At 40.0% G+C, this 17,485-nt stretch overlaps 1 protein-coding gene across 1 annotated transcript in view; it reads right to left on the bottom strand.

Moving 5' to 3' along the window:
- Positions 1–1,948: 1,948 nt before the first annotated feature.
- lhfpl6 (LHFPL tetraspan subfamily member 6) overlaps positions 1,949–17,485 on the bottom strand; it is a 49,130-nt gene continuing 33,593 nt past the window's right edge. Inside the window, exons 3-4 of the mRNA XM_005926509.2 lie at positions 6,031–6,129; positions 1,949–2,740 (exon numbers count right to left, since the gene is read on the bottom strand). Of these exons, the coding sequence (XP_005926571.1) occupies positions 2,622–2,740; positions 6,031–6,129 (218 nt within the window). The 3' untranslated portion in view covers positions 1,949–2,621. The remainder of the gene's footprint in view (positions 2,741–6,030; positions 6,130–17,485) is intronic.

The raw sequence follows: 17,485 nt of genomic DNA, 5'->3' as shown, positions 1-17,485 counted from the left end.
ATGTTCAAGAAACCAGATTCAGGTTGTTTGAGCTTTTTTGACATGCCTTCTTCTTGTTGGAAGAAGCCATCAGAAGATGGGCACACTGTGGTCACAAAGGGATTGATGTGGTCAACGAAACAGCTCGGGTAGACAGTGGAATTTAAGGATGCTCAGTTCATCTTGAGGAGCCGACACAAAATCTCCTAAATCGTTACATCACCACGGCCAGTCTGAACCAGTGAAGCAAGTTAGGATGAATCCGTGCTTCTATGGTTTAGCTAATCCAAACTTCCATATGTCCAAGGAGAAACGATGACTCATCAGACTAAGCAATGATTTTTCTATATTCTGTTGTCCAATTTTGTTGAGCCAGTGCAAACTGGAGCCATAGTTATCTCTTCTTAGCTGATAGGAGTGGCAGCTGGTGTGGTCTTCTGTTGCTGTAGCGCATCAGATTCAATGATGCCACATTCAAAATCACCTTAAATTGCTTTTTTTCTGATGCTCAGTTGAACTTTGAGATGTTGTCTCATTCATACCTAAAAGCACTGAGTTGTTGCCATGTGATTAGCCGATTAGATTTTTGCAATAGCAAACAATTGACGAGGTTTACCTAATAAAGTGGGCTGGTAAGTGTATACTACTACAGTTGTGGTGATGTGATCCTGCTAGTAATGATTGTATCGTTTTTTGAGTACACGACTTCATAGTTCATCATTTTGTATTTGGTCTTTAAAGCTTTGGCTAACTTGAATTTGTTTGTTGACTCCATTGGGGTTTTAAATCATCACCCTCGCTTATAAAAAACAAACTTCTGCTATCTAATCTTATTTTTAGCTCTCTTCCAGCATAAATGAGGTGTCTATAAATCTGTTTGTGATTCTTAGAGCACAAAAAATATGTACAGCTCAAGGTGAACATCAGCACCAGTCAGTCTAAATTCACGTCAGTTACGTCAGTTGTAATATGTCTTCATTCAGGAGCTGATGCGAGCAACTGAATTTCTCAGCCACCACTCATTTATCATGTTTTAAGACAATCAGCCTCTTACTTGTTACAAGATCTCAGATTGAATGGTACACCCTGTCAGTCTGAGATTCGGGTGCAGATATAAAAGAGGGAATGCTCCAACGTGACCCCAATGTGTCTGCGTCTGCTGATGAGGCATCTGGTTGACTCTCTGTAACAATCACTGCTGATATCAATCAGCACAGGAGATCAGAGAGAGGGAGAGAGCAGAATGCAGAGGAGCCATACTAATATATTAAACAGAGCAAGTACTGAGAGGGATATTTCTCCAGTGGGGATGGAGGGGAGGGGGCGTTGCCATTATCTGGGTGATGTTGAGAATTGTGAGAAAATGGGCATGCTAATAAGGGCTAAAACACATCGAGAACAGCTGCATTGTAAATGAGCTGACTTTGTGCACTTGAGCTCGGATGTGGTGTTTGTTAATCAAGAAAAACAGAGAACAAATGGCTAAAAATAGTAACTGGAAAAGCTGTGTTCAGCTCGCACCTCTAATGACACGCATGCAGCGGCGGTAATTGCTAAGAAAAGGTTGCCATTATTGTTATTCACACTGTGAAGGCAGGGTGAGGAGCTACGAGATAACCCCTGACATTAAACTGATGGCCCGACGGACGCAGAGCGCCTCAATTTCCCAGGGTATGATTGCATCTCAGGCTTTGTCTGGAAGACTCTGAAGCTTTTAAGCTGAGAAGCCTGATCAAAAGGCAAATACTCTGACTAGAGGGTACTAAATTTACTTCATCAATAAGGTGGAAAAATTAAATTCACAGCACTGCCCATCCTTATCCTCTTTGTCGATCAGAAAAAAAATGACTCCCACATGTAGCGAACACTATCAAGATCAAGAAGTCATGGGAAAAAAGCTTTTTAGGAATGCACGACTGTTCGTTTTTGCTCCGGGGTGTCGACTCAAAGAAGACTTGAAAAACCAGACTTCCAATAAACATTTATTTACAAAACAAACATAATGGCAAAGAATAATTTGAGGGTGAATACAAAACGTGATAAAATGATAAAATACGTTACCATACACAATGTATATCTTATGAATGTGTTAAATAAACTATGCTTTGATTTTTTTGGGGGGTCTGAATCGAGGAAGCAGGCAGCCAGTGTTGGATTGCTTTACATTATAGGGATTATTGCATTTCTGTTTGTGTTTAAGGCAAGAATGAGTGATGAAGAGGAGACCGCAAACACTTCACGTAACAATGAGGCAATATTACTTCTGTTCATCACAGGGCGCACTATCACATAAACATTAAAGACCAAAGAAGAGGAAGACAAAAGAAAAAAGAGAGGGAGAATACACTTTTCATTAAAGAAATAGTTATGTAACAATCTTACAAACAGGATTGGTCCATACATTTTTCATTTAAGAACAGCTTTTAAGAGAAGTACCACTTTTCAAAGCCATGTGTGTGTGCTGCATTATGAAACAGTCCCTGCAGTTGTCAGATGAGTAGTGTCCCATGATGTGCAGAGCACCATAATGACTTGATGTCTTTGGTGCCTGATGTGCTGTACTGGTGTGAGTGCACAGAGTCCTCTCCCTTTTGTCGTACCGCCCGAGGTCTCCGCCTGTCCCTGTCTCTCTGATGCTCTCTTCAGTAAGGGTACTGCTTTTGCTTCTTCCCTGCGAAACAGGACAGCCAGGTGCACAGCAGCATAGCACCCGCCGCTCCTGCCCCTGTGCAGTAATACGCCCAGCCGATCTGACAGGAACCTGCAGTGGATGAAAAAAGAAAAGGTCTTTTCACCCTCTAGAAAAACATTGTAACAGATTCAAATTAATCTGGTCAAATAGGTCTTTAGCCAGTAAGACAGTCGCTTGATTTTAATGGAGAACGACACAGCTTACTCTGTATGTATAGCCCTTTTTAGGAAAACTGCCTAAAAATCTCACATCACTTCTGCTATGAAGGGGAACTCGAATGTTTACTCCACTCAGATCAACTACACTGTAAAATTGGACCTAACAGCTCACCCATGCTTTGAATGATAATTGAGCATTACGCTATGCAAAACACACCGAACCATTCAGACGTTAGTTTGAAACGCCCAATCATTTTGTTTGAGATATATCACGAGAACTCCGCACCGCGCCTTTGATCTTGCCCTAGATCTAACATTAACGTGTTAATGTCAATCACAGAGAATGGTGGCAACTACTTAACATCTCTGCTCAGGCTACTATGTTCCCATCTTCTTGTGAAATACAGCTAGCACTGTTGAGAAAATATGCACAAAACAGAGCCCCAATTCATGTGCAAACAGTCTGCTATGTGGGAGATGAACAATTAGAGACTTGGAGAAACGCAGAAATGGAGTCTCTGGAAATTACAGTGATGCAACAAAATGCTGAAATGCAAATAAAACCTAAACCATTAAGTGCCTCCTTTAGACACACCTTGCATAATCATCAGAGGTAATTATATGCATTATGAAATAGGATACAGTGGTTGAGTTTCTTTTGAAAGTGTTGAAAATACTTATTTCCCTTTTTCTGTGGCATTAACAAAAAGTACATCCCCTCTTCTTAAATGTGACTGTAGCTTATCTATTCATTCAAATTAACGACAAGGGTATTTTCCACTTGCAAAACATATCCCATCAAAGGAATCACTCGGATCCTTCATGCTTTGCTTCTTTGGACTCAGGTATGGAAATGAACACGTACGCAGTTAATGCCTCCTGCAGCGGCATTCAGAGTTTTCAAGCACTGACTACAGCCTTCATGGCTAATTAATGTGAGATGAATTAATGAAGGACTGCTTCAGATGTGGTGAAAGCATCATTCGTCGTCACCATCTCATCATAGTGTTGACATAAATGAGACGAACCTTGAGTCGCCAGTTGCTCTGAACAAAACTTTCAACCAAAAGCACTTGTTAACACAAACGTATATGTGCCTGTTCTTCCACAGAGGAAATAAAATGAAAACTGCAAATTCAACATAATTACCTCTGATAGCGTGTGGTGATGTGTTCTTGAAATTTAAAAGGGAGAAATCTGTTTGAATTATGTGGTTTAAGAGTAGATGCTGCTAGAATGGCAGAATCGGTGTGAATCCATAATTCATGTGACAGAAAACTGGATTAAAAATCACAGTTAATGTTTGCTGATGGTGTTCCTAATACATCTGGCTGCTTAGCATTTATTAACTTGCAACTCTTAACTTCATATTAGCAACATTTGCATTTTTTTTTCTTGTGGCAACAGTTGGAGAGGACAGTGAAGCTGTTTGGTTTTCCATTAATCTGTTCAGAGTATCATCTCAGCAGCGACAGAGCACATCTTCATGAAATGGGATACAAGTACTACAACCTGCGGCTATTTTGCCCATTTCCAGTCGGAAAATTGATTAGGATGAATAAGCAAATAAACAGTGGTTATTTTTTTTTAACATTTTATTATTTATTTAAAATCTGTGTGAGTGCTTCTTCATATTCTGCAGTTACAAAAAGAAAAAAAAAAAACACATGTAGCCTGTGTGCTGAATTACATTTTAATGTTTGCATCCACTGAAATGTGCATCATACGTCTGTTGCCCGGCACCTTCTTTGACCTGTATGCTGAACGGTAGCATGCAGCATAGATAATCCAGTCCCCTTAGTTATTTTAAATCCCACCTAAAAAAGCAAAGAAAAAGTAGCGTATGGGCAGATTTGTTTGCTTTCACGGCTAAGAAATTAGCATTAGCGGAAATTTCCCCCAAAAAGTCTATCTTGAAGATTGATTACTGTATGTCGCTGAAGGAAGAAAGACATCTGAAAGCAAACCAAACTGCACGTTAATCAAAATGAAATTTAAACGGATCTGTTTTCCACTGACTTTTTTCATTTATAGTCAAACTTGTTCACTTTTAATTTGTGTGAACCCAGGTAGAAGCTTTAGAGCTAGCAGGCCTATAAATGCTAATAAGTATTTCTTCCCTCCACTATTTGTTTTGTTTTATTGGTAATAAGATTTAGTAAAGATACACATTTTTCTTCTTTCCTTTAAACTTGTAATGAAATGTAAAAAGTAGAATGATTGTAGTGAAGAGGATAGAAAAAATCTCATAAACTGAAGAATATTCACATGGGAGTAGGCTTTAATTACCAATATCTATAGTGATAATGATAATCTGTGTCCCCTTTATTATGCAGGTCAAATGTTTTGTGCAGCTCCATACAGATTCTTTTAATTCAAAAATCTGTTTTTATAGGTTTCCCATCCCTGGACTAGTGGTTCTCTGGTGCTCTTTTCCCTACGGCACGCTTTGATTCTGGACAAAAATATAAGAGCTGAATTTTCTTGAGGTTGATTTTGAGTATTCATGGTCCACACTCAGTGTTTTTAGTGAACCCCACTAAGCATTCAGATCAAGTCAAGATCCAAGCATGTGGGTGACGAATATCAAAATGGGCTGGGATGCTTCCAGGGATCCTCAGAGAGGATGAGCCTTATAATTTTAATCCAGTGACATTAAAAAAAATCTCCATGTATTCTTGTGTTGAGTGTTAATAATATTAATCCAAGTTCCCAATAAAATATTTTACATCCAGTGAAAAACCAAACACTCTTTGATTAGTATCAAATAAAGGAGCAGCCGCAGTATGAAAAGCTTTTCCACCTCCCTAGTGTCTGATAAAGTAGCATATTACTGTCTGTGAGATAGTCCTGATAATACCAGCTGCATGCAGAGCACAAATCAAAGTATTGCTTATTCTCGGCACACATTTAAAGCTATAAAACATTTTGGAAATGGACAGCTACTGGATCTTCTGCTGTTAATTTTTTCCAAATGCATTAATCAAAACAACAAGAAATCACATCTTTTTTGACTACCAGAGAGAGACAAAAGGCAGCATGTCAACACATAAAGACAAACATCGGTCGTCTGTTTCACGTTTTCTGCGATTCGTCTGTTTTTGGGAATAAAAGATCCAGCGAGCACGGCACAAATTTATGAACCATCTGTGTGTAATTAAAGCCTCTGTGTGTGATGGATCTCCCTTGCAGACATCTTACCTAGTTGAAACTGGCTTGAGCTGTTGCTGCAGGTTTGTTGTACTTCCTCGCTGTCCCATCCCAGTGGATAGAGTGCGCAGCCCGATCCTATGAGCAGACCTGAGAACGAGATGAAGAGCAGGACAGTCGGGTCATGTGACGAGGGAATAGCACTAAAGACCGATCACCGGGGGTTCAAAAATATCACAAAACGTAGCAGCAGGCTGCAAAGACACCGTTTACGAGATAAAACCTGCAGCAAGGACAAACTCATCATCAAGGTGCTCGCTCAGCTCCTTGACGAAGGCCAGCATTGTTTTTAGGAAACCTCGCCTCTCCGGGTTTTTTTTTTTTATAATTTAAGAATCTTTTAAGCGCTGTGAATAAAAATGCAAATCGCCATGTGTTTTCTTATTTGTTCCATCCAGATATCAAGCAAGGTTTAATTAATTTTAACCTCAGGTTTTGTGTGGATTCTTCCTCATTATTTGGTCAATGATTTAATTAAAATGATCAAAAAGAGACAATGAGCTGTTGCTCTACAGGCATATGTGTGACCTCACCTCTGTGGTTCTTCCTTCTCCTTATCCGCAGCTTCTCATTCATGTTCTTCCTATTATGTTTTAGCACATATCGCCAGAGAGGCAGCACTCACCCCGTCCATCAGTTCTACCTCTGAACTAAGCCTCGCAATCCTTTGGTACATGACACGGGCTGTGATTTTACTACTCTATCACATTTATACAGCAACAAAACAAAGCACCACAGCCATGTAGCTCATAAAACTGAAACAAATGAATGAGAACATATGCAAATAACTTGGCAATTTCTCACTGAGGCAACAGTGAAAAAAAACAAGCATTTTTGGTACACAATAATTACTGTAAAACTCTGGAAAATCCTTGAGGGACTTCTTTATGTCAGTGATTAAAGAGACTTATGATTATGCCTAAAGCTGCGCACAGAGACAAGAGCAAAATCTAGTCAAGGCCATTACATTAAGGATTAATATCCTCAATATTTGCCTGCAGCCAGGTCTTGACAAGTTATTCCCTGGATGTCAAGGCCTGTCTCTTAAAATTACCCTGTGGGGGCCCCTGGTAGGTGGCTCTGCCATCACATTAGCTTAATCCCCTCAGATGTGTCTGCTCTGCTATCAGTTATGGGATGTGATGATGGCAGCAGAGGGAGAGACGGGAAGAAAGCGCTGCCTTCCAACCTGATTACCCCTGCCATCCAGGTCTGCCTTATTACATCTAGGCCAGATAACAAGCAGGAATTAGTCCACATGTTAATGAGGATGGGCTAGACAAACTGGCTAACATCTGAGGAGGAGTAGGTAGAGTGAAAGAGACATCTGTGTTGTCCCTGGTCACAGCCAAAAGGACAAACGAAAACGGGCTGTCTCAAATCAATTGGGTGAAACTCTGGCATGTTGATGAGAATGAGGGGATAGCAAAAGGCTCTGACCATGTCTGTGTCATTACAGCTCAGGATCAGAGGGGATCCAGGGATTTTAATACATAACAACTGAGCTGTTTCTCCCTCAAACCCTTAAGAAAACTTCAGACGAACTCCTCCTTCAGACCTAAAAATACTACCTTTAGCCCGTGCACTGCAGCAAAAGCGAAACAGGAGCATTTGATGTAAATCCCTATTCAAGCAACCACTATGGATACCTGATGAGTCTAAAAACCCACTATTTTAAAAGGTGCAAAAATGTATTTAGGAGGAAGGGTGCATTCACGCAGCCATTAAATTTTCTCGGTTACATAATGTTACTCGGTATGTTTTGATTCAAATTTGTAATAGCAAAGACTGTAAAGCATGCCAGCATGATAATGTATTCATGATTAATATTTAACATAATTTAAAATTCTCTTTCAAGTGTTGTGTAATGCAGAGATAGAGCAGCATGTAATCAAACTGAATTTCCTTGCAGCAAAATGAGAGGAGGTAAAAAAAAGAAAAAAAGAGCAAAAAAAAAAAAAACGACTTTATTTCCCAGAGATGTTATTATTCTATCCAGTGAGGTATAATATTTCCATTTGAAAAATCAAACTTGATGGCAATTCTCAATCATACTTTGGTTAACACGTTTGCTAAAACGATCAAAACCATAAAGTTGCTCAGCTCTGCAGCAGGCACCAAACAGAGTAGAATGGGAAAAGAAAGACTTCATTGCATAGTTTCCACATCAGGTCAGATTATGATGATGACAGTGAACGCTGGAAATTGCTCCAAGACTACGGGCGGGAGGGGAATTATTGCCACAACAAAGACTGGAGCTGAGGTTCATTGTGTAAGCGCCGAAAATCAAAGGTTTCCATGTGAACTGTCACTGTTGGCTGTTGCTTTTTGGAAGTAAACTCCCAGAGTCTGCAACGCTGCAGTGGGTGAAATCAATATGAGCGCTCACATGTTACCGTAACACTATTAAGACAGTTACCGTGGGAGCAGATGAACAAAAAATATGGGCACACTGCTAAGGTGTAAATATGAGGTCCCACGTTTCTCTTTTGGCTTTTATTTATTTGATTTCTTTATTTTTTTTCCTCACGATGGCTAATTCCATCAAATCCCATCCTCCACACTCCACACTGGTTATTGAAAACCAGAGGTAGGGGGGCTGTTGACTGGGATGTAGGAAAAAGATTACTGAGAAAGAAAAAAACCCAAAAACATTCTTTCACATAATGTTCATGAGCCAAGCTGTTAGAAAGAAGTGTGCTGTTGTGAGAGGCAGCTACCTCAGGCTCTCCTTCTGCATGCACGCTGTTATAGTCAGATACTTCTCATCCTTCTTATTATCCCGTCCTAAGCTAACACTGCTACACCCCGATCTGCGCAAACACACAGTTGGGGATTTGTGTCAGTTAGCGTGTGGTTGTCAGCTATAGATATGCTTCTCGACCTTTTGTGCCTTTCCAAGTGAGATTGAAGATTTCCTTTATTGCGACTCTTCTTGAATGTTTCAAGATGTTCTCACATTTTGTGACCTAAATCTAATGTCCTGAGTCCTGGTGTGAAACCTACTCAAGTTACAGACACACGACGGTCACAAGCACTAAAGCTAATTAACCATAAACAGCATTTTACTGCATGGAACTTCACATTCTCTTTGCTGCAAAACAGATTCTCTGAAAGAATTTAAAAGTCTTGAATTACGAGTCGTTTCGTTTCATTGAGGTCTTTGAGGTATTTCAGAGCTTTTCCCAAAGCACAGAAAGGAAATCGTCTCTTTCAGACAACATGAACAGCAGATGGTCTCATGATGAAATCGTTGCAGGACTCCGCTATAAGCTGTCATGAGAATAGTTAGTGGAATAAACCACAAGTCTGTCACAGAGCCTTTGCTGCAGCTAGATGACACTCTGAGACTGACAGAAAGGATGACAAATATGAGAAATATACAACAACAGCTTGCATCGACACACAGAGGCAGGCAGAGGAGTTATCACACCTAATACCCCCCCCCAAAATAAACTGACCCGCTGAAATGTCTGTGCGATCAAATCTGCCTCTAAAGCAAAGAATTAGTGAACATAAAAGTTCCATTACAGATACGAACTATTCTGTAGCCTGTCACTTTAATAACCTCTCTGATTTCCTCCTGTAGCTTTCAGCATGTGGAGCAGATTTCTCTTCACAGATGGGGTGATGGTGACAGGAGGTTATGTCAGAGAGAGCTTTTGTGCATGCACTCCTTATGAACATTGTAACCACTGCGAGGGTTTTTAGTGTAATGTTATGATTAAACTATAATGGTCCATATATGCTATGCCTGATGGTTGTGCAGCATTTATCTCTATTGATGAATATTCTACCACATTATGTAGAATATATGTTGATGGTCTTTGTGTTTCTTTACTGTCTCTATAGATACTTTCTCAAACTAGTCCACTTGATTTTTATACTGTGTTCAGCTGGTATTACTGTAATAGGGGTCCAAGCAGCAGAGCTGTTGGATAAGCCCTAGTATTCCTGCAGTGGTGTCTTCTTTCTTCTTTTAACATTTAACGCTCTCTTGAGTGCCACCCATAGGTCAAAGTCGGAGGTGTGATTATAAGCATAACTATGGAAGCCCGTTTCCGCCACTAAAAAGGAAAAGTACCCATAACTTGAAATTTCGACTTATTAACTCAAAATTTTGAGAAAAGTCACTTGAAATTTCGAGTTAGCGCTGCCAATCATTAATCTATGTGAATGACATCATTTCCTTTTTACCTGGAAGCTGAAGCCCTCAGCTACAAATGCTACAGCTAAGCTACCAAAATTACAGCCAGTCATTAATGCACAAATTGCTGATTATTTTCAGCGTGGCTTCACAAATGATGAATTCCTTGAGTTATTAGCTGAATCACATGGCTCTACTATCAGCAAACGTACTCTCGAAAGCGCCAATTTGTTGCGATCCGGTTTTGAGTGCGCATTCCTCTGCGCCATATCTTTCTGGGTAACAAGAAAATTACGTCATTCATGTAGATTAATGATTGGCAGAGCTAACTCGAAACTTCAAGAAAGATAACTCGAAATTTCGAGTTATGGTTCCTTTTTTTTTTTAGTGGCGGAAACGGGCTTCCATACTTAACTTCTGAAACACATATTTGGTTTTCAAAAATGAGATATTAGTTTAGAGTATTCTGCGACATCAATTTCTAGTATGTTGGAAATTTTGCTGAAGTTGGAACACTTTTACAGGCTATAATATTTTTCTAGTCTTGACTTTAACTGCAACAGAATGTCTTCAGACTGGATTTTACAGGCAGGTTTTTTTTCTTTTTTCTTATTAAAAAGACTGTTTTTTTCCAGTCTTTGCCAAAATTGTTAGAGATGATCACCAGACCAAGCCACAACTAAGTTGTCTGAAGGATCTTTGGATATTCTGAAGTGTTTGTTTGTTACAGCAATAATCAGCTAAACAGGAGGTCACATTATATCTACACAACTGTTCTGTGTATTATTGCAAAACCTGTAGCCCTTCCTGGTATTCTCCCTCCAGCAAATGTGTCCTTTCACTACTTGGGGGTAATGAAATGCCTTTCCCTAACAGCCACACTTTGAACATAATGATATCAAATTGTCATGGCAACTGTGCCCGGCTGAACTACTAAGTCCACTAGTCGTTGCTTGAGCCTATTGAAAAGTTTTGCACTGATCTGCATGCATGCTTTTTTAAAATTCAGTTTTATCTACTGCTCCAGTGCAACTGAAGTCAAATGAACTGTACTGAAAAGCCAAATTTGTTACTTAGTGAGCTTGTTTTTTTTTTTTTTACTATTTCAGCACTCCTCTAAGCTGTCATGATAGGGTAGTTAGTGGAATTCACCAGAATGCTGTTGCAGAGGCAAGGCAGGAACTCATAATCTTTAGAAATCTGCCAGCACCATCATCCACAGACCCCGTGTGTGCTTTCCACAGAGGTGATTAAGGATCCAAAGAGCTAGCTTTCTTTAGTAGCATCAATCATGACCTCAGGTCAAATTTAAAGATTCCCCTTAGCTTTCCGGGAGATCAGGAGAGGTTCAAGTGTGTCTCTATCTGGGAGGTATGTTTGTTTGCCTTACTGCATTTCGCCATCAACCACTGTTTGTAGAGCGTTCTCCCCCCCCCATTTTTGAAGTTTTGTTTCAGTTGCTTTGGCAGCCAGCTGATGCTTTATAAGCTTCAGGGGTGGATGAGGCGAAGAAGAGGAGGAAAGGGCTGGATAGTGAGTGCAGTGCAGAATATATGAGGCCAGGCAACTTATTCATGATCGAGTTTCAATTGATCTCCGTGTGGTCATTATCGGAATGACTATGTCAGGGCTAATAGCTTGTCTGAAAGGCTCTTCTATGAACTTGAAAGAGTTGGGTTAAATAGATTTAACCAAATACAATCAGCCTCACATATCAGTGTACAATCCAGAAAATCTGCTCTAATATAGTGATCTTTCTTCTGCCTCTGCTTGCCTCAGATTTCATCATCACAGTTGAGCACTTTTTTCAAATCAAATTATTGCCTGCCTAAAAAGCATACAGAGAAGTGTTTTATTCCATCACGGCTAAGCCATTGTTCCCCATCTTTTTTTCTCTGTCAATGCTTTTTTACCTGAATGAAAAACTGCCCCCTTTTCATATCCCCCCACATTCTCTGATTCAGGCAGTGCTGATGCCTTTTGTCAAGCTTTCTTGCTCTCTGTCAAGACCCAAGGAATTTCTTTACCCTCTTTCATGCTCCGAGACAATACCATTCAAGGTTATCATTCAAGAGGCCAAAAAGGGCAGGGGGAAAAAATGCAGAGGCTAAAGCTGGAGAGAATTTTTGTGGCCAGGGAATTGGAGTGTGGATGTGCCTGAGTGAGCTGGCTTAATGTAAGACAGTCCCTTTTGGGCTTGGAAGATCATCCAAAAGAAGTAGGAAAATGTAAGAGCAACCACACCTGGGAAGACAGTCTTGTTCTTCTATTAATATACCTTTTGCTCAGCATATGTGTTAGACTTTTACTTACCAGAAACATGCCAAAGATGGATAAAAACTACACGATCAATAAACTGCTTCATTACTCCAGGAAATGCATGAAACGTGACTCTAGCCACATTGTCATTCTCTCCGTGTTTATCTTCCAGAGCTATAATGAAAAGCACCAGGGGTTCACAGTGTCATATCTGCCTAAAGAGGCCAGTGTGACTAATCTGTTCACAGACCCGTCCCTGCATGTCGAGGCATGAATTCTCTTTCATTTAAAAAACAAGACAAACAATAACATGTAACGTTTCCCTGCCTGCTTTTTAAAAAAAAATCTTATTTTGATTGGCTCCGTCATTCAAGTTGGACTGGCTTAGTCATTCTAGCAGGGCTTACTCCTGTGTGAGCATTTTTGCTGGAAAAGTTGGGGAATTTTTTGTGAGTGAGAAAGGGATCTGGAGTTTCACTTGAAAGGAGCAGTGAGATGGTTAGATGGAGGAAAAGGGGGGTGCAGAGACAGGAGGGATTTAAATAGGGTATGTGAAGTATGTGATATTTGATGTGCACAGTGAAGCATATAAATATTTGCTGCTGCTGCAAGTGACTGGCATTTGGCTGCAGCTGACTGTTAGTGTTCTGATTGGCTTTCCAGTCATTAAAAAGTATCAAGTATTTTTAGTTTATTCATGTTATTTTGTTAAGTAGCTACCTCTGCGATCCTGCCACATACAGGGCAGCTGGAAAAGACATAGTGGGAAAGATGCTTTTCCTGTTCTTTTTAAGGTGTTTTCATACTTGTACTGTTGAGTCTGTGGAAACTGAAATCTGGTTTTCTTTCCCCTTGGTACAGTCCATTTGTGCAGATGTTAACACAGCAATCACACTCAAGTACAGTGTGATCCGATCTTGATCTGACCCAGCTACCAAACTGTGCATGGTACGGTTTGAGCAACATGTCTTCCACATAGCCACATATGCTTTGCATTCTGGGATGTGGCTGATTACCATAGACATGCAGGAGTAAATTCTCCCTGTTATCCACTAGTTACGAACATGGCACCTTCTTCCTATATTTACTTTTGTTCTCCCTGCTCCAGACACATGTGGCCAATAAGTGGATCGAGGGCTCTCGCATGGTTTGTAGCGACACATTTTTGATTCCCTTGGTGTTTCCTGTTTGCTAGAAAAAGCCACAACTTTACAAACTCATAATTCAGACCAGAGTAAACGAACTACAGGTGAAAAAACATCCTTACTTGGTACCCAGGGGCTGGACCATGGCCAACTTCCAAGCAGAACTTCGTATTCATTTAAACTACACACAATTACCTCTGTTATTTGCACAGTTATTGTTAAAATTACAAGTTTAAAAACCGCACCCTTTCTGACATCCCTACATCCATCATATTACATCATATCCTGACAGTCTGTTAGACACACCAAGGACTCTATAACTGCACCCTCTCAGCCTGGCAGGCCTTTTGTGTTCCTGCCATTATACTGAAAACAAAGAAAACAGAACCATCAAGATGGTTGATGCATTAGTGTAGTTGAATTTAAGTTAACCTAATTCATTGAATCCTTTCAGCAGAATATTAGTACTACAGTTTTAGTTTGATCTGTAATTGCATTTATTTGTCTTTATGTATAAGGAAAAACCCACTGAACCAACAACCCACTCAACAAGCTACAAATTCTAAGAAATAAGCCTTTGGAACGACTTTTTGCATCCCAAGTGTCGATGTGCACGCTGCATCACATGTGCTGTGAGCCAACGCAACCGTCTTCACTGCAGTTTTTTTTCTATTATGTCATTATTATGCTGACAAAATCTGCCCAGAACGACATGCAAAGTATTGCCAAAGTACGGCAGATGGCGTCTTCTGCCATGATGAAACTGACAGACAGACTCACGAGGTGAAAACAGTACCTGCCACACTGTCACAGCTAATAATAAACTGAATAAATTTGTTGCCTACTGCGTGATGGTTGACTACACACAGAAACTCTGCTAGTCCGCAGCTTCTGTTTAGTTTCATGTTTCTCCATGATTTGCTTCACAATTTGAATATCAAACACTGGAAACTCTATTACTGACCCGGTCGGTGAGATCAGAGCACTGTGACAAACACAGTCTGACTATTCATTCAGAGTGTGACCATCATCTCCATGACGCACCCACCTCATCTTCTCTTTGGTATTTGCTTCCGGCCCACAAAAAAGGTCAAACTGATAGAAACACTCACACACCTACATTATTATTTCATGCTCATATGATGTCTGTGTGGTTTTACTTTTATGTCATCCTGCAAACCTACATGTTTTTTCATGTATTCTCTCATTGTTTGGCTTATTTGCCTTTTGTCTGTTGAACATCAGTTGCCCTCCAGGAATGACTTTAAAGTAAGCTGAACAAAAGCGAATTAGAGTGTTTTAAATATCCATCAACAACCCTTATGCCGTTTAGTGGCTAATCAAATTAACATTTTGTCAACTGTATCTTGATTTAGCAAGTCAATTTAGTAAGTTCCTTACATTGTCAGAGATATATAGTATATGAGACGATCTTACAGAGTTTAGTTGACGAAATTTGGACTATGCTTTAGGATAATTTTGTCATTAGTAGGCGTGACAAATATTTTCTACAAGCAGAACTTAGGGCAGAGATAAACTCGTGGTAGTTAAAAAGTACTTATAAGTTAGGGCTGTGGAAAAACTTGAGTAAATCAAAAACTTTAATGACTAATGACTTTAATGATTGATGTAATCAGTTTCGATGACCAAAAATAAGTCAGAAATGATGAACAGCAGGTCTAGTTTGCCTGTGCCCCTCTGCTGTTAACTCAGTCTCATTTCTCTCCTGGTCCACCCATCAGTCAACATCACTGTCCCTGGGCGGAAAGAGCAGTTTGTGTTTTATTGATGTGTTTCAGTGCTTTTGCTAAAGGCGTTCTGTCAAGAGCTGGCCTTATCTAATCACACCATTCATTTGTCACACAGTTTCCTACTACAACCAGTAATTAATAAAAACACCAATTACACAACAAAATGAACTTCTGCTTCATCGGGCGTGATCAAAACCTCTCTCGGTCTGCTAGCCCAGGAGAACAACACGGTGCAGAAAATGTGCACAAGCTGAAAATGGGCTGTGCTAAATACGTAGCAAGTAACTTTCAAAAGAGAACATCCTGTGGATGCGTGCGGAGAATGAGCTTTTCACACAAGGGCGTAGATATTTTCTGTATGTTTCACCCTTTCCACTGACAAACCCATGGCTCTCTGCAAGCGTAACAATGTCTCCTCTGATCTCATACTGCAAATTGGATATCATTCCCCCTCCTTTTGGCTAAGATGAGAGTGCAAGTAGGAGGTATGGAAAAAGGAAGAAAGAAAAGAATTTCAGCAGCATCCAAGAGAAATTTTTCCTTTTTATTTTCCAAATGCTACTCATTTAGTTTTCCTTAAATGCAATGCATACTTTAACCTTTCTCTTAAATGTAGTCACCTCTGTGCTAAAGCTAGTGTGTAAAATCCTGAAAATTATATTCATATTGTATATCTTAGAAACCCTACCATTCCTGGATCACTTGACTTCTACTGTTATCAATTTGCTGCCTCATTCCCCCCCCCTCAAACAAAGTCCAAAGAAAGATTAGCTTTTGAGTTATCTAGCAATATTTTAATGACTTATTATCACTATGAAGCTTGGTGGCAGGGTGGTGACAGTAAGCTACTTTGCTTGCACATGACACAGATGGAATCAAAGACAACTCTCAGCCTATTCTGGGCAACAGTTTTTCAGCCCTCTTTCAAATCAATTTTCAGTAATTAAAAGAAAGACGAAGAATGTGCTAAATAACATGCATCTATGGCAAAGTGTTGAAGAAATGATCTGCATGGCAGCCTGGAATCTCTGTAAGTCATAGCTTTTCCATCAAGAGTCAAATGAAGAAGAAAATGTATGTTGAGCACAACAGAGCCAAAGGCGATGAAAATCCTCCTCAGGGTAGGATCTACTTTATAGGGTCCTGTGTAGTTGTTTTAACTGGGTCATATCTGATGTGTCGAGTAGCTCCCTCCTCCCACTGACAGAGCCTTACAGAAAAGCATAATGGTGTGCCATGTGTCCGAAAGCCAGCATATACCTACAGCACTGCGTTCCTCTCTTAATTACCCTTTATAATGAGCAAAAAGCATGCTAGCACAAGGCCTTCTAGGGAGAGGCAAATGAAAGACATTGCAATCTACGCTGTAATATTCATGTTAATAGCATCCAAATATGCAATGAATGTTTTAGTATCCTCCATGCAGACACTGCCAGATATCAAAATGCCTTTGACAGTACTGGGTCTCATCATGTGAGCTGCTCCATACCGCAAACACAAAGAGCCTCCTTTCAAAAGACAATGCAACGCTTCAGGGATCAAGGAAAAACTGACTCCCAATGCCAAGTGTAGCTACAAAGTACTCCACAGCCTGTGTTTAAAATCCCGGCCCACTACATTCACGCTGCCTTCTGGGACACACACCAGGCTAGCTCACCACCAGGGATTTAGTTGGATTGAGTTTAAGCAGCCTTACTCTGCTCTCTAAAATCAAATATTCCCTAAACTAACAGGTCACTCTCGCTTCCAGGGTTTCATTGTGTGGGTGTGATGTGAAAACCATTCAGCAAGAGCGGGCTCTCTTAGGACCTGGGGCCAATTCTAAAGCCTTGAACATGTGTATGGATATCACCAGAACATAGATAACATATACATATACATATATACATATATACACATATATACATATATACACATATATACATATATACACATATATACATATATACACATATATACATATATACACATATATACACATATACACATATATACACATATATACATATATACACATATACACATATATACATATATACACATATATATATATATACATATAAAAAAAAACAAAAAACACCCAGCACGCCCCTGCGGGCGGTTTATCCTTCAAGCTCGGGTCCTCTACCAGAGGCCTGGGAGCT

Source organism: Haplochromis burtoni, unplaced genomic scaffold, assembly GCF_018398535.1.
Source record: "Haplochromis burtoni strain Fernald_Lab_line unplaced genomic scaffold, NCSU_Asbu1 Contig_36, whole genome shotgun sequence".
Lineage (NCBI taxonomy): Eukaryota > Metazoa > Chordata > Actinopteri > Cichliformes > Cichlidae > Haplochromis > Haplochromis burtoni.
The sequence above is the reverse complement of the archived record's forward strand: the minus strand, read 5'-3'. Positions and strand labels throughout refer to the sequence as shown.